Here is a 26,853-nt window from a genome sequence, read left to right as displayed (position 1 = left end):
ATCTATCGCTACGGACGATATCGTCCTGGCTGCCAGTCTCGTCTTATGCTGCATTTAAATGACTCATCGTGACAGAAAAGCACTGCCTTACAGCGATTTATTGGGGTTTTTTAAAATTTTTTTAAATTTATTTTTTTTATTTTTTATTTTTTATTTATTTATTTTTTTATTTTTAAATCGCGCTTTTTATGAATCTCATGAGTCTATCAATTTCTCTTATTTTTCTTGATAGATATTAGCACAATAAAATCTCGTGATAAAATTTGTTAAATCAAGAGAGATTCTCCTCATTTTAATCATGGAAAAAAATGATGAACGAATGTGACTAAAAAAGACGGAGCAGATTTATCTGCTCTTTTAATTGCAAAACTATGGCTTTTGTTTTTTTTTTTTTAAGTAAAGCAAAATTTATTGCTGCGTTGCACGCCTTTTTTTTCTAAAATATTACGCTGATTATTAAAATACCTATTCCCTAGAGAAACGTGGAAAACTTAGGGATAAACTTGGAATTCTTAGGGATTTTTTTATTATGGAGAGATCAGCAAATTTTCATGAAGTTTTATTGGGAAAAATTTTGCAAAAAAAATTCCCTTTATTTTAAATTATCATAAATATATATCTCTTCATTTATATATATTCAATATTCTCAACAAAATGTTGGATGATGCAGCACATATTTTTTAAATTGTAATTTTTAGTAATAGAAAAATTAGTTTTATGCAAGTGAAAAATGTTTATTTTGCTGAAGATATATTATTCAGTTTTTTTTAAATACATTTGCAAATCCAGCATTTGAGAAGGTTTGTGCTTTTTCTTCATGAAATTGTATAAGATAAAAAAAAAATCTTATTTTCGAAAATTGCATCAAAAAATTTTTAAAATATTCTCTTTATCTGGAATTTTTTGAACGCAAATATCTGGAAGACCAGGGAATTTTCTTTTAAGATTTGAGTAAATCTCTCCTTTAGCGATGTTTGACAAGACTAATGGCGAATGTTATGGCATATAAATATAATCACACTGATTGCTGTGATAATATTAAACTTTGACATTCTTTCTACGATTTTAAATTGCGCGAATAAAAAAAAATGTATGCAAGCATGCAATAATATCCGCAGATTGCTACATGTAAAATTGTAATGATATAAATATCGATTTTTTTTTCATCGTAAGAATATTTTAAGGGGAAAAAGATCGATGAAAAGAGATAATTAATTTTTTTTTTTTTTACAATTATTAAAATTATATAAGACTCGAAATATAAAAATAAACAAATCCATTTTAATGGCAATACGAGTCAAATGTCGATCTTAAAACACAGTTATTTATTATACAAACAAATAAGTATAGAACTTTTTTTTTTATATACAGGGTGTCCCATTTTAATGTCCCACCCCAAATAACTTTCTTATTTTTAATTTTAGAAAAAGATCAGATTTCAGACAAAAGTTGTATGGTTTCAAGGGGGACATAAGGTGGTGTCATTAGTTTGACCTTGAATAGTTGCTTCAAGGTCACGTAAAGGTCACCTTCAATTTTTTAAACGAAACCCCTTACTTTCTATTGCATATTCTTGTAACTTTATCTCGAGAGCTTTCCAAAACACTATAATTAAGTACCTTTTCGTTAAGTACTTTTTGAGTTATGAGGCTTGAAATAATTTCTTAATTTTACATAAACCGTAAAATATCTTGTAAAATATTCATTTTTCGATTATCTTACCTTAATACTTTTATGTACAAAATAATGAGAGTAATCAATTGGTGTAAAGAAAACACATAATTATTTCGAAGAAAAAATATGTAATTTGCAATTAACAATTCCATATTTTTTCTTAAAAACAACTGTGTGTTTTCTTTACACCAATTGATTCCTCTCATTATTTTGTACATAAAAGTATTAAGGTAAGATAATCGAAAAATGAATATTTTACAAGATATTTTACGGTTTATGTAAAATTAAGAAATTATTTCAAGCCTCATAACTCAAAAAGTACTTAACGAAAAGGTACTTAATTATAGTGTTTTGGAAAGCTCTCGAGATAAGCTATAAGAATGTGCAAAAATATATAGGGTGTTCCATTTAAAAAAATTGAAGTGACCTTCACGTGACCTTCAAATGACTCTTCAAGGTCAAACCAATGGTACCATCTTATGGCCCCCTCGAAACCAAACAACTTTTGTCTGAAACATTTTTCTCTCCCGGGCTTGGTTTTCGAGATATTCGACTGGATGGATTAAAATGGGCCACCCTGTATATCAAGAGAAATTATTTTCCTCCTCATTATCTCTTTTCACCGATGGAAAACAGATTACTGAACTTTGCAGATTTTGAATAGAGGCAGAGATTCTCCGATGAGTTCTTTAAAGTTTAATGAATCTTACAGAGGCAGAAGATGCTATGCAAAAACGACATTAAAGCGGTAAATGTGACGCTGGCTGCAGCAACCGTAGCAATAACGTTTAAACAGATAACAGACATTTTTTTTAGATTTAATAACGGTAATTTAGCTCTATATCTCTCTCTTTTTCTCTCTCTGATTACAATCATATGCTGCCGCACAATTTGTGCCGGAGTCTGCTTCCCGATCTGTCTACGCTTTCTGCGCTTCTTTTCTCTCTTTCATCGAATGCACAAGCATAAATAAACTCGACGCGCGTTTTACTTGAAAAAAGTATAAAAAATTGCAGTCAAGAGTCTCCCAAGAGCGCGACTTTCCATCCAACCTAACTTAACAATGCGAGAAAAAATGATTGGCCAGCCGGCCTGATGAATTTGCATGACCCATATGTGACTGTTCGTTCTTAAATAAACGCATTTTAGTTAGATAATTATTTGAATATATAATGGTGATGTGTGTGCGCGATGATTGTCTGTTGCCGAGGTGAACGAACGAGAACATGTTGTCGATATGTGTACGAACCAGGGTTACCCGGCAAAGTCCAGTGAGTGGAAGAAAGTATGATAAATTCCACTTTTTTTATTGTCTCGCCGGACTTTATCCAATGGAATAAAACTGGCAAAAACTAACCAATATAACAATATTAAAATATATTTATATTATTATTAAAATATATTATATTATTTTTATATAATTTATTTATGTAATTTTATATTTTTATATAACTCTATGTAACAAGAAATTTTTGCTTTAATTAATAGGTCATTAATCGCGATAGATTAAAAAATGAAATTTATATAATAAATTTTATTTTTTTTAAATTTAGATTAATATGTGAAATTTTAAAAACAAAAATATTTAGGATATAATTGTTACTAAATTTTATTTTTAATTTAATTTATTTATTTTAATTGAATTTTTAGTTTAATCAGAAAAATGTAATAGTAACAATTAAAAATTTCTTATCAATATAATTATATTTTTATCAATATAAATCTGATTCATATTTACCTTTCAAGATTTTAACAAGAAACTAGTTTATTTGCTACGTCGATTCTTCTAATGTATTATGGATTTTATTTTAGATAAAGCTTAAATTAGAAAACACTCTTTCAATTGAAGAGGGATATCGATAAAGAGATTTTCTATTTATTTCAACATTTTTAATAGAAAAGAACAGTTTTTGCCTGGTTTTTTTCCAGAAAATACTAGTTTTTATCACTGGAGTGGATTTTATGTAAAAAGTGAAATTTCGTCGATGATACGAATGTTTCTGATGTTGACCAGCTAAACTTGCCATTCACTATCATAGAATAATTATGAAGAGTTTATTGTCTTTTTTTGACTTGGCTTTAGTTTTTTCCACAACGTCACTAGTCATATCGTCGAATCGATCTGCTATTTCGTCTTAAGGGCAGATATATTTGAAAATGACTAAAATATTCAATTTTTTTTTATTTCTTAAAAAGATAGATAATATCCTAAACATCTACAGCTATACAAAAATGAAAAGAAATACATGTTAACTATATAAAAATATCGTCAAAACTTCCTTGAAATGCTCTTCTGTGAAATATATTTCTCAATCTTTACGTCATAATTTTTTTGGTCTGTACAAGAATAAATAAACTATGATTTGTAATTTTATAAAAGTTATATGAATGGGAAAATTGCCAAAAAAATTAGTTTTATTCAAATCATAATTAAAATTCAGAAGGAACTTATTCCATAAAAAGCATCGATCAAAGTGTAGTAAAGTATATGAGAAAGAAAAGTGAAAAAAATATTAAAAAAGGAACATAAGGATAGGAAATTTTGATTCCGCAAACTGCACTCGGTCCCTTAAAATAGAGTCTTCTCACCGTTCGTTTTCAATATCCAGGCAAATCCTCAAGATTAAAGTTTTCATTTCGAAGTAAAAAAATCCATGAGAAAATTCATCTTTTACTTCGAAAGAATATTCAAAAATACCAGGTTATTTTCAGATATATCGAAAGTGAATTACAGACGCAACGATTTAATTTTGGCACAAATAAATCTTGGAAAAAAATTTTAACGAGATTATTAAGATCGAAAAGATGCTATATAAGCTTTCCAAATTTGACAAAAATCTCGCGAACAATTATTATGCTATCAAAAAGAGGGTCTTTTAAAAGAAAACTCGTAGAAGAATATTTTGCGTAACATCTAGATATTTCGGAAATTTATTCATTTATAAATTTATTCATTTATTAATTTTTTCATTTATAATTTTTTGATATTTCGGAAAATTCTCTCTCCGAATAAAGTCTTCTCGAAATGCGAAAATTTCTTTAAGATCAATGCAACTTTTATATACGATCATTTTATAACCGTCGAACCTTATTTTTTGCATTCGCAACTCGAGCTCGCATGCAATTCCTTTTTAGGCCGCGTCTGGTTTTCTCTGGTGAAGTCGAGTACATGCTCTTTAATTACGTTTTTGTATGTAAATTAGTTGATTATTACAGGCGAGCTGTCTGTCAATACAAGACAATTTAGAAATTTTCCTCAACAAGTATCACAGTAATATTAATAGTAAATTGTTTATCATTATTTCTAAATATATCATATTAATTAATCTTTCCAATTTTACACGCGATTTCTTTATTCATTCTTATTATATTTCTTTCTCTCAATCTAGAATATTAAATTTTTATTAAATATATTTTTTTCAAAATGCATTACGTTAGTAATACAGCTTTCTTAAAAATCAAGCATATTTTTTTTTTTTTTTACAAATGTCGAACACAAATGTTTTCCATTGAACATTTTTGAACATATCTGTCCTTTTTGAAATATATAAGATATAATATATTGAATCTTACCTCAAGATATAATCGCGAGAGAAATCAAGTTCTCTCTCTCGTTCCCTCTCTCCCTCCCCCCCTCTCTTTCTCGCACGCGCATTCCGTTGGTTCTCCTCTGACGTTTAAAATTAACTCTTCTTTGCAAACGATACACCCCGCTAAGACGCGAAACTAGCGTGAAAATGAAAATAATGAAAAATACTTGAAAAAAAAAGAAAACATTGTCACATGTTAAAATTGCGTTGTCCATTATATCTCTTTTTTCAATGGAGACGTTATGAAACGAGGCAATCGGTTCTTAAGAAAGGCATCAGATACTCCAAACTATTATGTTTCAAAAGACAAAAATTTTGAAGTTATATAAGACACTTGACTATTGTCTGATTCCATTTCAAATGACCAGAGGGGATTTTCAGACATGTCTGTATAAAAGAACACTCAATATGTTGACAATTCATTTAATGTAACACTTTTTGGAATAAAACCCTTTCTAAAATGAATAATTGGAATGTCAAAAATTTCTTTCGCACGCAAATTTAGATTTGAAAATTTAATAATTTAATATCGAAGGAGAAAGAACCGATTAATTATTCGCAATGCTGCTATTAAGGAGATATTTTTAATGTACAAATAACATTTGCTAGAACTTTAGAGTTGAAGAACTGTCAATTTTTTTAAATAATTCAACAAATTATAGTTTGTAAGCTATATTTTTCCATTATATTTCCTACCGAGATAGTTTCAACGTAACTTTTATTGTAAAATCTTGTATATATTCTCCAAAATTTATTAGGACATAGTATTGAAATTTATATGAGAGATCTCGACGAAGTTGATTAGAGGAAAAATTGAATATTCAGGGTGTCTGCTCGATGGAATTTTCAGGGAATTTTCTTTCGTACCTGGAAAAATCAGAAAATTTCCTAGAATTTTATTGGAACCTGAGAATTGTTTTAAAAATTCTTTCTTTGATAATTTTGCTCTTATACTGTTGACAAAGGAAGTATATATGTGTGTTTAAAATATATTATAAATATATGTCTATCTCTGTTTGTATATTCAATATCTTAAAAAAATATTGACATATTCTTCACTAATAATTTTTAATTATAAAAACCTGAAAACGTGAAAACGTTATCTTATCAAAGCTATTTGGTTTTTTCAGCATATTTGTGAATTTAACACTTGAAACTTAATCTATGTCTTCCCTTCGTGAGTGAGAAACATTAAAGAAAGCATACAATAAAGAAAAAAAAATCATTTTAGAAAAAGATTTTTAAAATAAGAAAGCATACAATAAAGAAAAAAAAATCATTTTAGAAAAAGATTTTTAAAATATTCTCTTTACTTTTTGAAATTTCGAATTAAAATATCGAAAAAAAAAAGGAAAAAAATCATTTAATTTAATAATTTAATTTTTAAAAAAATTTGAGTAGACATCCTGATATTTCGTGCGAATTTCAATGTTTTGAAGACTTTGACAGCGAAATGCGTTGCGGGATATTATTATCCGAAATCGCGTGTGGATTAGCGCTATTTAGATAGATCTGTAGATTCAAAGTGCGTTAGAAGCGGCAGAATGTGTGGGAGAGAACCTTCGTGAGTTGGCGCGAGTTTGCATTGGAGTGGCAAAGAGACTTGGAACGGAATTAAGAAGGGATTAAGCGAGCGTGGGCTGTGCTTTTTTTAGCGTCCCTTAACCAGTTTCCACGTTGCGTTTTCCTGGCTTCGGCCAGGTGGGCCCGACGTTCTTATCTCTCTCTTCCTCTCTCCCGGTTGCATTTCTTAGGGCAGATTTCCATGTGACGTTTATTTTTCAGCGTCCAGAGACATCACGGGATTAAAAATAAAGATATCATTCGTCATTTCTCGATCATGTGATGCCTTTTCACACTAAAAATGAGCGTCGAATGAAAATCTAACCTTAAGGTAGGTTTTCATTCGACGATCGACGCTTATTTTCCAGCGTCAAGAGACATCATGTGATTAAAAATAAAGATATCATTCGTCATTTCTTGATCACGTGATGTCTTTTCACACTAAAAATGAGCGTCGAATGAAAATCTAACCTTAAGGTAGGTTTTCATTCGACGATCGACGCTTATTTTCCAGCGTCAAGAGACATCACGTGATTAAAAATAAAGATATCATTCGTCATTTCTTGATCACGTGATGCCTTTTCACACTAAAAATGAGCATCGAATGAAAACCTAGCCTTACGAGTGTCCTTTGTTCGTCTTTCCCTTGGCTCCACAAACTCATGCCCTCGCTTAATTTTTTTTAAATTCTGCAGCAGTGCTAAAATTCACGCAAATATCTCTACTTCGAGGATTTACTCTTTGTAACTTGTAAAAAATACCTTTGTGTAAGAATATTTTTGATAGGTGGATGCAAAAAATATTATTAACGAGGAATTTGCATTGTCAAGGAGTAATATAAGATCGCAAGATTAATGAAAAAAATGCAATAGTCGCGATATATAAAATCCAATATCAATTCGTGGAATCATTGTATCTTGACAGTATTAAATTTGCAAACTGATGAATTTACGTAGATTTATTACACCGTTCACATTACATTAATTCTAATCGATTTATTGTTTGTTTTAAAATTATATTTTCCCATTTTTCTGTTATTTATTTTTATAATTAAAAAATTAAGCTTCGAACAGAATGAATTTTTGCAAAAGGAAAAGTCTCTGAGTCGTCTCAGAATTGAGTCAGGAATGCCATTTTGAGGACAATAGGCTATTTTGAATCACCCTATATATTAAAAAAAGAGTTAAGGACAATAGGCTATTTTGAATCACCCTATATATTAAAAAAAAAAAAGAGTTAAGGACAATAGGCTATTTTTAATCATCCTATATATTAAAGAGAAGAGTTAAGGACCATAGGCTATTTTGAATCACCCTACATATTAAAAAAAAGAGTTAAGGACAATAAGCTATTTTTAATCATCCTATATATTAAAAAGAAGAGTTAAGGACCATAGGTTATTTTTAATCATCCTACATATTAAAAAAAAAAGTTAAGGACCATAGGCTATTTTGAATCACCCTATATATTAAAAAAAAAAAGAGTTAAGGACAATAGGCTATTTTGAATCACCCTATATATTAAAAAAAAAGAGTTAAGGACAATAAGCTATTTTTAATCATCCTATATATTAAAAAAAAGAGTTAAGGACAATATTTTGAATCACCCTATATATTAAAAAAAAGAGTTAAGGACAATATTTTGAATCACCCTATATATTAAAAAAAAGAGTTAAGGACACTATTTTGAATCACCCTATATATTAAAAAAAAGAGTTAAGGACAATATTTTGAATCACCCTATATATTAAAAAAAGGAAAAAGAGCAATTAACGAGAGAGGAGCCGACTCCCGCGAATGCCCCCCAAATAGATGTATGTCGGATGGATGGATGCTGATCGATTCGACGATTTCCAAGGCCCGTCCAATTGGAGCGGGGTCGTCGCTCTCCTCTAATCGTCACGACGCGGTGCACAGGTGGGTGGCGGCGGCGGCAACGGCCTGTAGAAGGGGTGCGAGGGCGGAGGGGGAGGGTGAGAGGGGAGGGAGGGAGTGCTCCGGGGCTCTGTGGACTAGATCGATAATGCATCTCTTGGCGGGCGTAGTTCCTCTTAGTCGAAGGGCGATCGCTCCCGCGAGGAAGACACCCGTCGTTTTACTTCAGCCGTCGTCCCCCCGGCTGCGCGTCCAGGAGGAGGAGGAGGTCGGTAGTATCGGCCCATCTGTCGAGGATTAACGTGAGCATAAGGAAGCATGTAGAATTGAGCCGGGGTACCAGCAGTGCAGATCAGTAGATGATAGTTCCCAGCACTTTAGTCTGTTAGTCTCATCGAAATTTAGTTTGTCGCGCGATCTTCCATTTGTTTTCGGTGAGATGTGAGTACCACCGAAAATTTCAACAGTTATTCTAAAGGGTTACACGAGGGTGCGAGATAAAATTGTAATTCTTATTCGATGCAAGAATGAAATGAGTTTTGTAAGATGTACCTTAATACGAAGTAAATTGCAGTTTGTGAAATTTATGATCCTTATTCTCGGTAAATTTTTCAGTTTAAGCGATGCAATTTTTCTAAAAGACATCTGTTACGTAACTCGAAAAGGCGTCGAAGTGAAAGATGCGACATCATTTACTTGATATATTACTTTGACGTCGATAACACAGGTCTACAAGGTTTTGTTGTTGGGCAGCTGGGGGTCATTTCCGAAGTAATTTTCTGCGTAGAATCCGAATCCGAGGTCAGAATTGGCCCATCACGTCAGGATTTTGAGATATTTGAGGTTATATACTCGAAAAATGGCTTTTTGGGCTACTTTTGAGGTTATGTACAGGACGCACAAAATTTTTTAGCTCTTTTCTTCTAATTGCGTCATTTAGTACTACTCTTTCCCTTCAAAATGAGCTGTCGAATGGTCATCTACGATTTTTTCTTGCAAAGTTACGGCCATTTTAAGATGACATGATGAATTCCAAACCCTGCGCCGTTATAGCCCAACAACCTCATGAGCATTCACATTAAACCTGTAAACTTTGAACTATAAACCCGAAAACCTGGACTGAAAACTGTATATATGGGTTTTTGGGGTCACTGATTACGAATCTGATCTTAGATCGATCCCAAACCTATTATATAACTAAATCCACAACTATAGTTCCTGATGTGATGGGCCAATTCTGACCTCGGATTCGGATTCTACGCAGAAAATTACTTCGGAAATGACCCCCAGCTGCCCAACAACAATCATGACCCCATTTTTTGTAGACCTGTGTAATCTTTGATATCAAAATAACAAAGAAAAAATTTGTAAGAACCTCAGAAGATTAATAGACTTATTGAAAAAGTTGCTCATTTGTCACTTAACAGGATGGCATAAAAGAAAAAATACTTTTTTTATGTAATTTAAAATATATATAGATAATAGTATATCACTAGCAATTTATTTTATGATAAATGAGAATGATATGGTGAACGTAAAGTGATTATTTGACCTCTAATTTCCTTCAACATTTATTTCAGAATCCATTCAAAATCCGCTTCAGCATGCGTTGATCTCTGAAGCGGAGAATGTAGCGGACAGCGAAGATTCTGAGGACGAGTGGAATTATTACCGTATCGATCCGAATAAGAAGGAATCCGCGACGACGGCTGTCGCGACAGGCGAACCCAGCGAGGACGTTGAGGAACAAAGTACCCAGGATCCCGAGTCTGGCCCGATAGGTGATTCGGAAGTCCAGTCTTCGAAAGTCGAGGCCGATATTAAATGTGAAGAATCAAAAGAAGAGGTCCCTCTTGAGCCTGTCAACATCGATGTGAGTACAATCTGCTTTATTGTTTTCTCGCGAAAGAATGTTCGTCACTCGATAGGAGAATATGTGCATTTTTAATAATTCTACTGTGTACTTTTAGATAAGCCAGAAAGAGCCAAGTGAACCGGAGAAGGATCACGCTTACCGTCTGGACGACGACGAAGAGAAATCGGCAGACGACAATAAAAAGGACATGGACTTTCCACTAAATCCGGAGGCGGCCGAATTCGTGCCGTTGTCGCCACCACTTCTAAATAGCAAGAACGTTTTGCAGGATTATCCCATCAGCGGCTCTCCCCTAAAACAGACGCCGGCGATGGATGACATCCTGATACCGAGCCAAAGCGAATTCGAGAAAGAAGCGAGTCTCCGACCGAAGGATATAGACGAGGACTTCTCGAACGATAAACAACACGCGACAAGTGATAATCTCTTGGACATTGACACGTCTGATACCTCGTCGACCAAGGTCGAGGTGGACGATGAATCGACGACGCGTATCGTGTCCACAACGCAATGGCAAGCGGATAACACATCGTGTCAGTGGAGCGCGACAACACGTAACGATACAGCGTCCGATTTGGAGGGATACGAAGTCGTCAACATCGATAATGTCGATGTCATGACGACGTCGTTCACTCCGGCTGAATTGGAAGTAGCGTTGGAGAAAGGCATTGATCTAAATGCCGTGCACAACCTGAACGACATCTCAGATGATGAGGAACACGTTAACACGCCGCCGCGTTCACCCGGTGGGCCGTGCACGAATGAGGATATACGCGCGGATACACCTTTATTGGATGCTAAAGAACCGATCGATCTCTTGTGCGCATCATCGACGCCATATCCCGCGGATAATGATTCGACGTGCGCTGCCATCTCCGAATCGGACGAAGGGAAGGACGTGTTCTCGGTCTTCCAAGCGGAAGGTTTACCTACGGACCAACTCGGTGTCGCTCCTCTCACGGACGATAATCCCATTATTCAGGCAGAATTCGCCTCTGATGAATTCAAATTCTCTGATGATTCATCTAACCTGGATAAATTTACAATTTCTGATGAATTCAAACCTGCGACCTCCATGGAAGAAAATATCTCGGGGGAAATGTCATTAAAATCAAGTGAAAATCCATTTGATAATCAACAACCGATAGATTCATCTAACGAAAAATTCGAAGTGCTGTCTAACGAAGTTGATCAAAGTAGTTGTTTGCTTCCTGAAAAATCTACGCAGGAGGATGAGGAAAAATTGACAGAAGATAAAACACAAAGCAAAGAAGAACAAGTGGATTTGCGCGAAAAAGATGATAAAACACAATCTGAACTGATCAGTGAAACAGAGAGTGAATCAGTGAAACTAGAAAACACGAATATCACTACTACAGAAATACAGCCGGCACTGGATATAATGACACCACGGCCTTCAGAATCTGAACCAAACGCTTATGACACCGAAGAGAATGAAACATGGCCAGAAAAGACTACTATAGAAATTCCATTTATTACTGGAAGCGAATATGGTTTCTGTCCACCTGACTGGCCTCCTGAAACTGGTTGGGGAGATTTCTACGAGACGAAGAGAGAATATGACTGGAGGAAATTCCACAAGGTACGGCCCCCTTGCCCCAATCCTTGTCCCGACTTCAATCCCGAAGAATTTGGTAAAAAAAAGGAAGTTGACGACGACAAAGACGACAAATCCGACAAAGACGACAAACACGATAAAGATGATAAAGACGATAAACACGATAAACACGATAAAGATGATAAAGATGATAAACCCGACAAAGATGATAAACCCGACAAAGACGACAAACACGACAAAGACGACAAACCCGACAAAGACGACAAACACGACAAAGATGATAAACACGACAAAGACGACAAAAACGGTGATGGCAGCAACGCTAAGGATACAAATCCACCCGATCCGGCGGAAGATTTTACGATTGTGGAGAAGGAAACCCAATTTGATGATCAGAAGACTAATCAGCCAATTGTGAATCCGTCTTGCACATTGTTAAGCAATGCGCCAATCGTGCAAAAGCAGGTAGAAGAAGAATTTGCTGGGCAAATTGAATCTACGAACGTCCCTGAGATTCCTGAAAAACAAATCACGCCCGAAGATATTCCCGTGAACAAAGAAGAAGAGACCAAACCACAAGAAATCGCGAAAGCACCGCCGGAAGACGTTGCAAAGACAGAGGAATTAAAGGAACAGATCACGGGAACCGCGGAAGCGATACAAGCTGTCTCCGCGATAACTGCCTCAGCTGCGACCAAAGCGAAAGCAACAACGACCACGACGACTAAACGTCCAACGAAACCGACGACGAAGACGGCAACGAAAACGCCGACATCGCCCTCAAAAATAGTCACTTCGACGACCGCGCGAACAACTGCGATATCGTCGCCATCGCAAGCCCCCGCAAAGAAATCTATCGCGGCTCGTCCTAAGCAGCTGGTGGACGCATCGACCAAAGCCACGGGGATCTCAAGTACCAGCAGTAAAGTCACCAGCACCAAGACAACGACATCATCTAAAACCACGACCACAACAACAACAGCGGCAAAGACTAGTGCTTCGCCGCGTGTTGGGATGACAAAATCGAAAATTAGCACTACTAGCGCTACCTCCTCCAAGTTGAGCGCCGCAACGTCAACCGAGAAGAAACCAGCGACAAATCTCGGTGAAACAAAGACCGGTAAAGCTGCCGCCAAACCAGCAAGTGCAAGAACTACGACTACCAAGACCACGCTGGCGGTTAAATCATTGCCGTCAACAATGTCCAACCTAACGTCGAAGCCGCCGAGGTCTACGTCGGCCGGTACGACTGCCAAGACATCCGCGACGTCGAAGCAGCCAGTGACCGGCGCGTCATCGAGACCCAGAACCGCTCCACCAACATCCAGCGGCGCTGCCAAGCCACGTGAAAATCTCCAGGCGAAAACGACCACAGCCAAGTCACCGTTGATCGATAAGCAGAGCAAGGATTCGGCCAACAAGGAAATCTCCCGCTCGAGCGCCGCTGGAACGTTATCACTGTCGTCATCTAAAACTGGTAGTAAACCCTCCGTGCCTCTCGTCGGCAGCGCGTCTGCGAAATCACGCCTGTCGCTCGGGAAATCACCCGCTAAGACGCCTGGGAACGCGATGTCACCGACGAAGAAGCCCGCTTTGACACCGAAGGTCGCGTCAAGGACCGCTTCTTCCACCCCTGGAGCGAAGAGCACGGCCTTGACCGGGTCCCAGAAAGTGTTGCAGAACGGGATCTCCGAGAGTCGCAAGCCCGAGGACGACGTACCACGGAAGGATGCGTCACCAGTGAACGTGCCGACCGATAATCAGCTGATAATCACCGATTGAAATGTTTCCCCGAGAAGCCACGAGTTATCCGCCGTTGTTCGCGACCACGCAACGCCGGCCTAGGGCTTACGATAGACATAGAATCAGCAGATTTATCCGCGAACCGTTATAGGTTTCTCCTTTTTTACAATTCTTATTTAACGGACAAGAAACAGGAGCGCCCGCGCGTCTCCTCGGGAGAGAATAGTTTCTAGGAGATATTATATAAATATGTAACGAATATAAAAAAAAAAAAAATTATTGTCTTTATATACGCGCAAACAACACACACAGCGTGACAGATAAGTTTGGTCCAACATGAGGCGGGATAAAGGCATAGTATTCTAAACGGTTACTTTCGACAACTGCTGCCTTATCATAATAAGATGATCGATAATCTCTCGTTTTATGTAAATATAATTCGGATGCTTTTTTTTTTTTCTTTCTTCACGCCTCGTTCTATTTTTGGTTCTCGTTTCGATATGTTCGCGCCTAAGATTTGCCCGAGAAGGACCGAATGGTGCTCCGGTGACGGCCTGGAAACTGATATAATCTTGATAAATCTTCTGATACGGCAGTACGTTAATCCTTGAACGTTCGACATTTGCGGAAACTTAATGAAAAACGTGTACGTGAATTTTTTACCATTTTTTAATTTTATATGCGCGATTGCAATTGAAATGAAATATCCATTTATTACTCGCGATACACTTTTACTCGAATGACAGAAAAGAGAAGAGGTGGGGGGAGGGGGGGGGAGAAAAAACAGAGGGGTAACGGAAAACGTATATTTATTCTTGTTTGTTCCTATTTTTTTTTTTTTTTCTCTCAAGTTGAATTCGTCGCGAGAATTATATATATCGACTCGTGACTAAATATAAACTATCTAATCTATGTACAGCACCCTTATGATTTTAATGTGATACCTTACAATATTATTAAATAAATTTGAGTAACGAAGGAGAGATTTATGTATGTGTATGGACCGAGAGCGAAAAAAAAAAAGAGGGAGAAGGACGAAGTTCGAAGTTTTTTGAAATGAGAGAAAATATGTACGGGAGAAACATAAATATATAGGAAGAAGTACTATATCGTGCAATATAATGTACATGTATATATATTTATATATACATATTATATCGTACAATATAATGTATATGTTATATATATGTTGTATACATGTTATGAAGATGTTATATATTTATATATACATATACATTGTATATTTTTCTTGTAATTTTTTCTCTCGCCTCGAATCTCGTTCCTCTTCGTATCTCTTTTTTTTTTTCTCTCTCTTCGAAAGGCGATCGGCGTCGGAGATCGCTGCGCGCGCCTAAAGGCGCCTTTTCACATGACGACATCAATCGCAAATTTTCCTTTATCGTTTTTAAAGCTGTGCGGAAGTAAACATTTTTCAGCTGCTTCCTTTACAAAATTAACAAAAAAAAAAAAAAATATTCGAACGGATGGAATTCGTTTCGAAACAGCTTTTTTTATCCTACTTGACATCTAATCTATTTATTTTGTTCGGTGAATCCCCGTACAACACGGAACATTGTTGCAATATTGCTGTAATGTTACAACAATGTTCTGTGCTGTATGGCTCGTGTTGCCATTGATGGCCTTTAAATATGCAGCGAAATGTGTTGTTCCAGTGAAAAATTCGGAAGATGCGATTGTCTACTTGAACCGAATAAGTTCGGATGCGCGCGCGAGAGTCCTTTGCGATACCGACTTGTTGTACACACGCACAATATTCAACCTGATATGCATTATAATGCGGCCTCATGTGTTATCAGAGAGCGTAACTTAGCGTTTTACCCACGCGAATGCGTGATATTCCGATTTTTTGCGTATTTGTCACCATTTATTTCTTAGAATTCATACTTAAATAAATGACATATTACGTTTGAATTTTATAATGTTTCAGTTTTTACTCACGACTGCTGCCAACCTACGGTTGGCAAAAGACGGAGGGAGTATGCGTTTCATCGAGCTCGGATCGGTTCTTACGGCTTTTCTCGATAACAATAACATAGTTCGATATCATCTTTTGCACATCAGTTTTTTATTAACCAAGGATAGTTTTATAATATTGCGCTCGATCTCACCGGCACCGTGGATATTTTTTCGGGAGGAAACGGATGAAGAGTAATGTGGGAGACGCTTTCTTCACACCTCTCTTTAATAGAACCATTCATTACGTATTACATGCTATGTATTTAAATTAAAAAGCTTTACAGTTTTTTGTATATACGCTTGGCTGTAATGTCGCTTTTATTGGCGGATATGTGCTGAAACGAAAGGAAGGGAGGAAATGTATATAAGAGAGTCTTTAATTAACGTAAGAATCTTTAATCTTAAGTTAAATAACTGTTATTGCACTCATCTGTATTGAAAACTGCACTTACCGCGATCAATTGGGTGCCGGTGAATTCGTAGATTCTGGTCAGTTTGAGATCCGCAGATAAGGAAGTCTCGGATTGGAAGCCTAAGTCGTGTTTCGTGGCCACGCTCTGCAGCAAAATCGAGAGAAACATAACGATTATATATCTGTTTTTTATAAAAGTGATGAAACGAAGGAGGTAATTATTTGTACTCTCAGTTAGAGCTTGTTGAAAGTGACTCTTCTTTTGTAAAAGAAAGAAAAGACTCGTTTCTCCATTAAAATAAAAATAAAAATTAGCTCAAATAATAACAATAATTAAATGATAAAATTAGTAAGTGAGAGCAAAGGTATTGAATAATTAATTGATACGCAAAAAAGAAGAAAAAAAACTCCTTTTTTTCTTTTGTTTGTTAGCATATTTCAAAATACTCGTTAACAATACGTACATTAAACACGAACTTGTTCTCTCTTTAAGATCTCTCTAAAAGATCTTTAAGATCTCTCTAAAAGATTGAAAAATCGCCTCCACAAGTCAAATTAATGTTATATAATAATTAATGTTATATAAACACAATAATTATTTTATTCAATTTTAATATCATTTAGATATAATTTTTTGAAAGGATAAATATTAAGTAAATTTTAATATCAATTTAAAAATAAATTTTAAATAGATAAATTTAATAATTAGAGATTTGGCTCAAATAATCAAAAAATTAAAAAGAAAATGGCATAAGAACCAACGCGCGGTAGTTGGAGCGCAGAGAAGCAACAACACTTCTTTCTTTTTTCAATATTAATTTATTATAAAAAATTTATTATAAATTTATTATTAAAATTTATTATAAATTTATTATAAAAAATTTATTATAAAAAACGCTTTTTGTTGTTGTAATATGAGTTTTTTAGTAAACTAATATTGAAAAAAGAAAGAAGTGTTGTTGCTTCTCTGCGCTTCAACTACCGCGCGTTGATTCTTATTTTCTTTTTTAATTTTTTAAATAAATAAATCTATCATTTACATCCTGGGGATACACATACCTCTTCAAGGATAAAAATAAAGATACCAATTACGTGTTAATTTACAAATTACATATTTGGATAAGATAGATGTTATGTTTAGCATCAAACCATTTGGTCCCCAGAGCTATCGCAGAAGAAACTTAGTCCAAGTATATACTTAATTTTAAATGATCTAGCTGAGCGCCTTCAGAATCTTCCTAGAAGCTTTCTTTGTTATTTCCCTGATTATTTCGCTCATTCTTTTGACACTCTGTGCTCACATCACCTTGAAAGGGACTTTCTGGGACGGAAACCACTCGTCATAGACCTCGCCGAGCTTAAAGGTGTTGGTGACACTCCTTTCTGGATTGGTGATGATGACCGTAAACTGATCGTCGTTCACCTGGACCTCCACCGTCAGTGTAGACTTCATGATGCCCGAGAACTCGGACTTGTCGATGTCCTTGAGAAACTCGTCCATGTTCTCGCACGTTATGTACTGGTATTTGCCGACGACATGCTCCATGATCGATATAAAGTGAGGATTGATCGCGCACACAAGTCAGGAGATCAGAACTAGAATAAGCCGTTGAAGAAAGCGCGCCGGCTTTTATAACGACATCCGTGAATCCGAGAGACGAGGAGGTAGGGAAGAGAGAGAGAAAGATATTTCGTTAAGGGGTATCTCTCTGCGAGAGAGAGAGGACAGAGAGGGAGGGGGAGAACTGCCGGTCAATCTGCTGATGATTCCGGACAAAGTATATTCGACGGATTATATTATCCGTCGACGGACCCATCGTTCTGTCGTGTTGCTTCTGATGTGCCCTTCGCACTCGCCGAGGGGCGAAAGGGAGACGTCGCATTTATTCGCGTCCATTTGCGGGGCACTTGTGCGTTAGTTACTTTGCAACTTACATCCTGCCTCGGCTCTCAGAACCGGTAAATTTAATGCACAGGAGAAGCGTTTCTCTGTCGTTAGTTTCGTTGCACTGTTTAAGTCTTACGATCAAGAAATTTTTATTTTTTTTTTTTTTTACTAATACTAAAATATATTTCATTTCTAAAATTTTATTTTATGCATATATATATATATATATATATATATATATATATATAAAATTTTAAAAATTATATACAGAAAGATGTATAGAAAATATAAAGTGTATAAATGTATTTTAGAAAAATACATGTAATTTTTTCTTACAATATTTTAGATATTTTAAATAAATTGTTTTAGTTAAACAATCATGCTTTACTATAATTTGTATTTTTATAAAAAAAAATATATATATATATATATATTTATAGATGTTATATAATTGACTGAATTCTATTATTGTACATATATATAAAAATATAAATGATAGTAAAACACTTATTTAAATATTAAATTAAATAAGATAAATTATATAAAAATACAAATGATAGTAAAGCACTTATTTAAATATTAAATTAAATAAGATAAATTATATAAAAATACAAATGATAGTAAAGCAATTATTTAAATATTAAATTAATTATTATTTAATAAATTATTTAATTTAATATTTATTATTTAATTTAAATATTAAATTTATCATGTGTAAATTAAATTGATAAGATAATCGCTGTATAAAAGCGATACCAATAATTACTACTCTTGCAACACATACAGAACATTCTGTACTTTATGGGTACAAAGTCGAAGTAATTAAATATCATTTGTTGTTGCATTGAATTAATCGATAGAAAATCGGCAATAAACAATATCTCATTTATTCCCACCATCAACGAATGAATAACCGTATCTTTGCAAAATAAAAAATCCAAAATTTCATGATAATGAGATAACTGCTGTTTAATTAATCTTATCGCTCTGATATTATAGATTTCTCTATATATTTTTTATCACGTATTTCTCTCGAGAGACATTGTATACTTTTTTTAAATTTTTTTTTTAATTTACATCGCTTGTCACAAGCAAAAAGCAAAATTGAAAAGGACAGATGGATGCAACAGTCAGATGTTACAGGCAACGCAAATGTCGTAACAATTTGATTAATACTTGAGACGGAGCATCGATCATACAAATTTGTATGTGTGTTTGTCTGTGCGGAAGGTACGAAAGTACATAGGTCGCAGATATAAATTCAATATGCATCGGACATGTCATCTATTCAGTAACAATTTTTTCCAGACGATCATGATTCATGCGAACATATTCTATTAATAGTGATATCATGCAGAAAATAATTGTCGATTATCGATTAAAAGCAATTTACCCTCTCTCTGGTGATGTCATTGATAAAAGTTTATTTAATTTTCTCCACTATATTAAATAGAAATGTTAAATCATCGGATGTCCCTTTAATTCTTTTGGCCAATTTGGAGTCAATTTTTAAAAGTATCATTATTTATTTCAATATTTCAAATATTTCCATAACATATCTTTTAAATAACAAACTAATTAAATTAAATATGTAAATTAATTCTATTAAATACTAAACTGCATTTGAAGTTTTTGATTAAATAATATAATTTTATGATCTTTCTAAGTCTCTAAAATTTAATTTGTGAAAGATTTTCTCTTTTCTAATTGCTTATAGCATAATTGAAATTTTGAAGTTACAACATTTGACATTTTAAGAATATCCGACTTAACCCAGGAACCTGTCATTAAAAGTATATCCAGTGATTTTCAAACATCTTATGTATCCATCATATCTTAGCTTAGAATGATTAAAAATTTAGAAGGGTCAAAAAAACCAGAGAGCAAAGTATTCCACGTTTCATATGGTCATCAGACGAGAGGGTCAATGATTATTATTCATTAATCATTATGTTGTCGTTTTTCAGTAAACAAAACAGAAAATGCATCATTCTCTTATGTAATACTCTTATGTAATACTCTTAATAACAAAAATACAAAAAAATCCTGCTGAAAATATTCAGAAGAAACAGTTTGAAATTTTTTCTGATACTTTTCCTAATATTTACATCTCGTATACGCTTTTAATTCCTTTCATGTGAATCTACAAGACGGACGTATTCGCATCTTTTTACACATATATATACAGGGTGGCCCATTTTAATCCATCCAGTCGAATATCTCGAAAACCAAGCCCGGGACAGAAAAATGTTTCAGACAAAAGTTGTTTGGTTTCGAGGGGGCCATAAGATGGTACCATTGGTTTGATCTTGAAGAGTCATTTGAAGGTCACGTGAAGGTCACCTCAATTTTTTTAAATGGCACCCCCTATTTTTTATTACATATTCTTGTAGATGACCTCGAGAGCTTTCCAAAACACTATAATCAAGTGTTTTTTCATTGAGTACTTTTCGAGTTATGAGGCTTGAAATAATTTCTTAATTTTACATAAACCGTAAAATATCTTGTAAAATATTCATTTTTCGATTATCTTACCTTAATACTTTTATGTACACTATATGTAACTATGTTTACTTTTATGTACACTTTATGTAACTATGTTTTTTCTTTACACCAATTGATTCCTCTCATTATTTTGTACATAAAAGTATTAAGGTAAGATAATCGAAAAATGAATATTTTACTAGATATTATATGGTTTATGTAAAATTAAGAAATTATTTCAAGCCTCATAACTCGAAAAGTACTCAATGAAGAAATACTTTATTATAGTGTTTTGGAAAGCTCTCGAGATAAGCTACAAGAATAAGTAATAAAAATAGGAGGTTCTGTTTAAAAAATTGAAGGTGACCTTCACGTGACCTTCAAACGACTCTCCAAGATCAAATCATTGCCACCATCTGATGGCCCCCTTCAAGCCATACAACTTTTGTTTGAAACATTTTTTTATTTAACGCACCGTTTCGGAGATATTTGAGCATATTATTTAAAATGCTGCAAAATTATTTAAATTGCTGCAATGTTGCAACAACATTAATAATATTATTCCAATATTCTGTGTTGTATGGGTGCGTGTGTTTTCCATACAACGCAGAACATTGCAGCAATATTGCAATGTTGCAACATTATTAATATTATTGCTGCAATATTCTGTGCTGTGTTTGACTCTTCTTTCAAGGGGACAATCGCCACTGCTCGCAGATTGCTTGTCCCCGCCTTCCAAAACCATAAGTATAGCCATGAATTGACAGTTAATTGCCGGCGATGAGCATACATCAAAGACTTAGACGACGCGCCGGGTCACGTGACGTCTCCGCCGTCTCGTATATGCGGGATGAATGAGCTTATTTCTATTAAGAACGTATGTATATACATATACGATTCTTAACGCTCAATTGAATTTATTTGTACCTACAGTGTATATCCTCCCGGTTCCCGGTTACGCCAACAATTGCACGATCGATAGTCGATGCAGCGTCCAACGATTTCCTTTGATGCTGCGAAAGAATATAAAATAAACCATAATTTTCTTAGTTTCTGATTTATATAGATTTTTATTTATATCTATTTTATTTGTTCTTATTATTCAGATTTTTTATTTATACGGATTCCCATTTATATCTATTTTTTTTATTTTATATAGATTTATATGAAGTATTAATCTACAAAAATCGGCTAGTTAATGAAACTAATATTTATTCATTAGCCAAAAAATAACAAAAAAAATTTATATTACATTTTGCTCTACAAGCGGTGTGTCAGACAGTGAGATATATAATCATTTTTTTTCTTTAGGAAACATACAAAGTAATATGATATATCTCGAATTATACAATTTAATGAAAAAAAAAATCAGGAAAAAATTAATCGTTTTCCGCAATTTTGTTGGCACTGAATACAATTTTGACTCACAATATTGCTTCATGTTACACAATTTTTAAAAAAATGTATAGTTAAAATTGCAAAAAGGATCATTTCAATATTTTATCGTATCATAATTATGATATATAACATATATATAACATGTTGGAGAAATTTTATTTAAATATACATCGTTATATAAAGGATTTTTAAGCTTTAAAAAGGGACTTGTTGTATTGATTATGGTTAATAAAATATTCATCAAACATGGACTCTGTTACAGGAAATTGCGTGAATTAAAGATCTATTAAATATTTTTCATCATACTCATTTCAATAAGCAGTAGCTTTAAACTTAAAAATTTATCAGATTGCGAGTACGAATTCAATGTCAAAAAATTGACAAATTCAAAATGATTGAAATCAATATAACAGATGACAAAAATTAAAAAATTATCAAGTTATTTATCTACATTTGGTTTCGTTATTTTAAATTGATTTTTGAATTTATCTTGATATCAAATTTACATTTAGAAATTCATTAAGCGCGAGTAATATGTTAGGAAATGTTTGATAGATTCATAATAGCCCCAATTTACAAATTTTCAGTAAAGATCTAATTATTTATATAATCTTTAATTGTATAAGATCTAATTATTTATATAATCCTTAATTATATAATTATTTTATTAATCATAATCGACATAACAAATTCCTTCCAGCAAAAATCTTAACAAAACATATACTTAATTTTGATTGTTCCAACATCAACGTCACATACGCTAAGTTACATTAAAGTAGCTTTTCTGTAACAATTTTCTCAAAACTAACATGATAAAGCAAACTAGAATCGTAATCGATAATATGAAAAATTACATACAATCTTATTGTGTCCAAAAAATTATTTTCAACTGTGTTATCTATCAGATAATATCGTTCAATATATGTGCGATATAAGATTACAGCTTTGAGCCGATGAATCGAGACTTCACTTTCGTGTATGAAAAAATATATAATGTAGAATCGTTTTATATAATAATAATAGTCTCATTTATTGTTTCTCTATCTCTGTCTTTTAAACATGCAAAAAATTGATATATTATGAATTCATATACTTTCTCTCTTTCTCTCTCTTTGGTATTTAATGGACTATGAGATTCTCAATTGCTTAATCATGATATCATCATTCCAATAACGATCCTTAACTAGAGAGAGGTTTATTTTAAAATTATACAATTCATGTCGCACGCGCGTTAACATTCAAACTCTTTATATTATCAGACGAAAGATGAAATATGAACAAAACATCTACGCAAAAAATGCACGATATATAATAAATTCTACAAAACAGATTATTAAAATATAAAATAAAGAAACGAGACAACTTTTTAACAAAATTTGTTACATTATCTATGTGTGTTTCAAAATACTTTTCAGTCAACTATTATTTAGCTGATATATGTTGAATACATATTCATATACAGATTTGTTTCGAAATTCTCAACTTTAATTTTTGATGACTTTTCTACTAATTTGGAACAGATTTAATTAGAATGTTCAAATCAAGAATAAATTTTCGAATTACAAATAAAAATTAAATTTGTTAAAGCAAAATTTCTCTCGTTTTGCATCTAATAAAACAATAAGATTTTATTATACATTTAAACTGATAAAAACTTTTTCAAAATCTGAAATTAATGTTTGATTACTAGACTGATTACAGATTAAGAGACTCTAGAAAGATTGAAAAGCTACGACAAATAGTGTTTTCTTTTTTAAATAGGATTTTTCTAAAAATACATTGAAATTTTTCTTATGATAGCATTGATTATAAATTTGTTGAAAATCTCCAGCTTTGAAATTAAAGTTGAGTATTTTGAAACATCTTTTATAGATATTCTAAATATATTATATTATTCATTTATCTACAAAGTAACCATTAATACTAGTTGATCAATTTTTCTTCTAAAATTTAAGCAATTAAAGATATTTAAATAGTTTAGCAGCATTATTAATAGATAACAATTTAAAGAATATTTTTTATTTAAATTTAAAAAATTAAAAATAGTAATTTTAGAAGTTGGATTTTTGTATATACTTATAAAATCATCTAATTAAAAATAAAATTAGACATTTTAATACTATAAAGTTTTGTGTAAAAAAAGACACTATATTACTTAATTTTTATCTAAAAAACACCTGAAGTGATGCAAATAACGCATATGAAGAAGATGAAAAGAGGAAAAAGGGGGTCATCCCGTATATGTATACATATCTACTTATATAAATTAATAATAAATACTTTTCTCACACACTTTCTCTTTAAATCTGGCAACATAATGTAAAGGAACATTAATTAATTATCTATTTACATATTTAAACATTATCTCATGGATCGAGCGAGCCGAAACAATCGGAAACACTGTTACTCTTAAGTACAAGGCATTTCTATGCACGTGTGCGTTTGCTTATAATTTACACAGGCAGAATAATAAGGGAATAAAAGCACCGATGGCTACGAAAACAGGTAACATTACAGATGAATCATCTATCGAGTATGGATCGGGTGTCCTAGGCCCACTCGTGTGTCGACTACGCACAGGAGTTTCTTCCTCCTCTTCCTGCATGCTGTGATATTCCTCCGGATCCTGCGGTATCGGTCCCAACTGTGGTATATCTGTAGAAAAGTTATAAATTTTTACAACAAAGAAAGATTAATTTATTAATCAAGATGAAAAAATTCAAACCTTCCAAAGTTCCTTTCACAACAGCTATGGCATTTATCTTAGGATTGTCTCTGTAACCCTGTAAAATTACAGAATCGACACAATTATGTGTTATTTCATGTATATGTATGAAGAGAGGTATAATATTGTACAAAAATATATATATATACAGCTATGTATACAGGACCATGTCCCAGATCACCCGTACACCCCTTTTAAAATGAAAATAAATGGCTTTTATCAAAAATCGCGAACAATTTTTAAGTAAATCGGGTACACTCTATCAAATGGTGATATTTTCAACTTTTGATTCCGACCGGAAATACGCCATCCGGATCGGAAGTTGAATTTTTTTAGGGGAACATGGTACTTTTTATTATAGATTCGAATTGTACATGAAAAAATAAGAAACTTTTGTATCAAACGTTTTTTCTGAAAGTGCCTCTGTTGAAGTTCATTATTTCATCACAGTTACTTTCAAGGTCAATTTTAAGATTGACGGAGGCACTTTCAGAAAAAACGTTTGAAATAAAAGTTTCTTATTTCTTCACGTACAATTCGAATCTGTAATAAAAAGTACCATGTTCCCCTAAAAAAATTCAACTTCCGATCCGGATGGCGTATTTCCGGTCGGAATCAAAAGTTGAAAATATCACCATTTGATAGAGCTTACCTGATTTACTTAAAAATTGTTCGCGATTTTTGATAAAAGCCATTTATTTTCATTTTAAAAGGGATGTACGGATGGTCTGGGACACCCTGTATATAAAATATACACTAATCCATCACCTTTATAAATTCTACTCTTATCTTTCCCGCCAAGATGTCTGATTCCTCATCATTGTAAATCAACTTTCCACCCTGTACCCTGAACGGGACGTATTCGTCGTGCGCAACGCCTCGGCCGACCCTCTCGAAGATGTCCAAATCAGTGACCACGGTGTGATCGCCGTTCAGGACAACGTCAAAGACCTATCAAGGGAGTGTACATTAGGAATTCAATCAAAACAAGTTCTCAAGGGTACAATCATCATTTGAAGAAATTTGCCTTCATATTCGGCGAGTTGAAGTAAACCTCGCAGAACTTGAGTATCATGACGTAATCGCCGTCCTGGCTGATCGGCACGTCGTACCCGAAGGTATTGTGATGGTAACGCTCGGTCTGATACAGGATCTGGTCCACGTTGTTGACGCGTCCTATGATCAGCTGTTTACCGTAATCGGACGCCGTGCCGACCTTGCTCATGAGAGGGTCCTTGGCGTAACGTATCCCGTAACTGTCCGTGTGCGACTCGCCACCTGCGTTTATCGCGTATATCACCTCGAGGCAGCGCGACCCGGGAATCTGGGACACGCCGAGCAGCAGCAGCAGCAGCAGCAGCGATCGCATGGCTTACGACAGGCGTGTCATTCGCGGCGCGAGAAAATCCGGCTCGGCGAGCACGAGGTGCTCATAACTCGTCCTTCAGGATCCGTCCTTCTCTTCGTGGTCGTCCCTGTTCCTCGCCGACCGGGATCGCATCGAGTCGCAATCGCGTCGAGCTTTATATCGCGTGCAGCAACCAAACGGCACGTCGAATCGTATCTGCCGAGCTTGCGGGAAAATATTGATACGCAGCTGACACGCGGCCATATGTATGATGAGATCTGCGTTATCTAGTTGGAGCTCTGACTTACCGACCGTACCAGTCTTGTGATGTCGAAAACGCCCGTCACGCGTCGCCACTTTCCTGGATTTATATAGAATTGAGAATGATTTCTTAGTTTTAGTTCATCCGTTCTGACCAAAGGTTCATATTCTGAATCCTCTTTTATCAATAAAAGTGCCTCTAAAAGTGGCTTATAAGTCTTCTGATTGGCTATAAGCCACTTTTAGAGGCACTTTTATCGATAAAAGAGGATTCAGAATATGGACCAAAGACTTCGACGATATGGGCTGTGAATATTTAATAGACATAGATAGGCATACTCGTGTGAAATGTGGATAAAACCTCAGGGAGTACCGTACATACTCCTGCGTTGTAAAGTAAACTTAAATGAAAAGTGTATTACTTGTTTTGTGAACATATTAGCCTAATAGGCATGTACCTG

General features: G+C 34.1%; 3 protein-coding genes across 4 annotated transcripts in view; 1 reads left to right on the top strand and 2 right to left on the bottom strand.

Annotated features, from left to right (window-relative positions):
• The window catches only part of LOC145965370 (uncharacterized), a 68,677-nt gene extending 52,846 nt beyond the window's left edge, over nt 1-15,831 (top strand). The window contains exons 9-10 of the mRNA XM_083088862.1: nt 10,282-10,574; nt 10,672-15,831. Of these exons, the coding sequence (XP_082944988.1) occupies nt 10,282-10,574; nt 10,672-13,938 (3,560 nt within the window). The 3' untranslated portion in view covers nt 13,939-15,831. The remainder of the gene's footprint in view (nt 1-10,281; nt 10,575-10,671) is intronic.
• A 253-nt stretch (nt 15,832-16,084) lies between these two features.
• On the bottom strand, nt 16,085-17,901 carry Fabpl (FABP-like protein). The gene is made up of 3 exons (XM_083088876.1): nt 17,595-17,901; nt 16,329-16,433; nt 16,085-16,211 (listed from the first exon to the last, which is right to left on the bottom strand). Exons 1-3 carry the CDS (start codon nt 17,832-17,834, stop codon nt 16,155-16,157), a joined length of 402 nt encoding a protein of 133 aa, XP_082945002.1. The 5' UTR covers nt 17,835-17,901; the 3' UTR covers nt 16,085-16,154.
• Nucleotides 17,902-22,195: 4,294 nt separating this feature from the next.
• Nucleotides 22,196-26,587, bottom strand: LOC145965224 (malectin). Of its 2 annotated transcripts, XM_083088622.1 has the most exons (5): nt 26,440-26,587; nt 25,811-26,355; nt 25,552-25,734; nt 24,784-24,841; nt 22,196-24,713 (listed from the first exon to the last, which is right to left on the bottom strand). In XM_083088622.1, exons 2-5 carry the CDS (start codon nt 26,150-26,152, stop codon nt 24,505-24,507), a joined length of 792 nt encoding a protein of 263 aa, XP_082944748.1. In that variant the 5' UTR covers nt 26,153-26,355; nt 26,440-26,587; the 3' UTR covers nt 22,196-24,504. The 2 variants fall into 2 exon arrangements, with proteins under 2 accessions (XP_082944748.1, XP_082944747.1); XM_083088621.1 differs by lacking the exon at nt 26,440-26,587 and having other exon boundaries at nt 25,811-26,414.
• Nucleotides 26,588-26,853: the final 266 nt, after the last annotated feature.

Source organism: Camponotus vicinus, unplaced genomic scaffold (genome assembly GCF_025532165.1).
Source record: "Camponotus vicinus isolate PSW18456_S1 unplaced genomic scaffold, iyCamVici1.0 SCAF_14, whole genome shotgun sequence".
NCBI lineage: Eukaryota > Metazoa > Arthropoda > Insecta > Hymenoptera > Formicidae > Camponotus > Camponotus vicinus.
Note: the sequence above shows the minus strand (reverse complement) of the source record. Positions and strands in the feature narration are given on the sequence as shown.

Coding starts and splice junctions, on each gene's coding strand:
- Fabpl (XM_083088876.1), bottom strand. CDS start 17,834: ATGGAGCATGTCGTCGGCAAATACCAGTACATAACGTGCGAGAACATG. Junction 16,434..17,594: donor CCCAGAAAGTCCCTTTCAAG/GTGATGTGAGCA, acceptor ATTTTGCTGCAG/AGCGTGGCCACGAAACACGA. Junction 16,212..16,328: donor CCGGCACCCAATTGATCGCG/GTAAGTGCAGTT, acceptor CTTTCGTTTCAG/CACATATCCGCCAATAAAAG.
- LOC145965224 (XM_083088622.1), bottom strand. CDS start 26,152: ATGCGATCGCTGCTGCTGCTGCTGCTGCTGCTCGGCGTGTCCCAGATT. Junction 25,735..25,810: donor TCAACTCGCCGAATATGAAG/GCAAATTTCTTC, acceptor CTCCCTTGATAG/GTCTTTGACGTTGTCCTGAA. Junction 24,714..24,783: donor TGTGAAAGGAACTTTGGAAG/GTTTGAATTTTT, acceptor ACTTTTCTACAG/ATATACCACAGTTGGGACCG.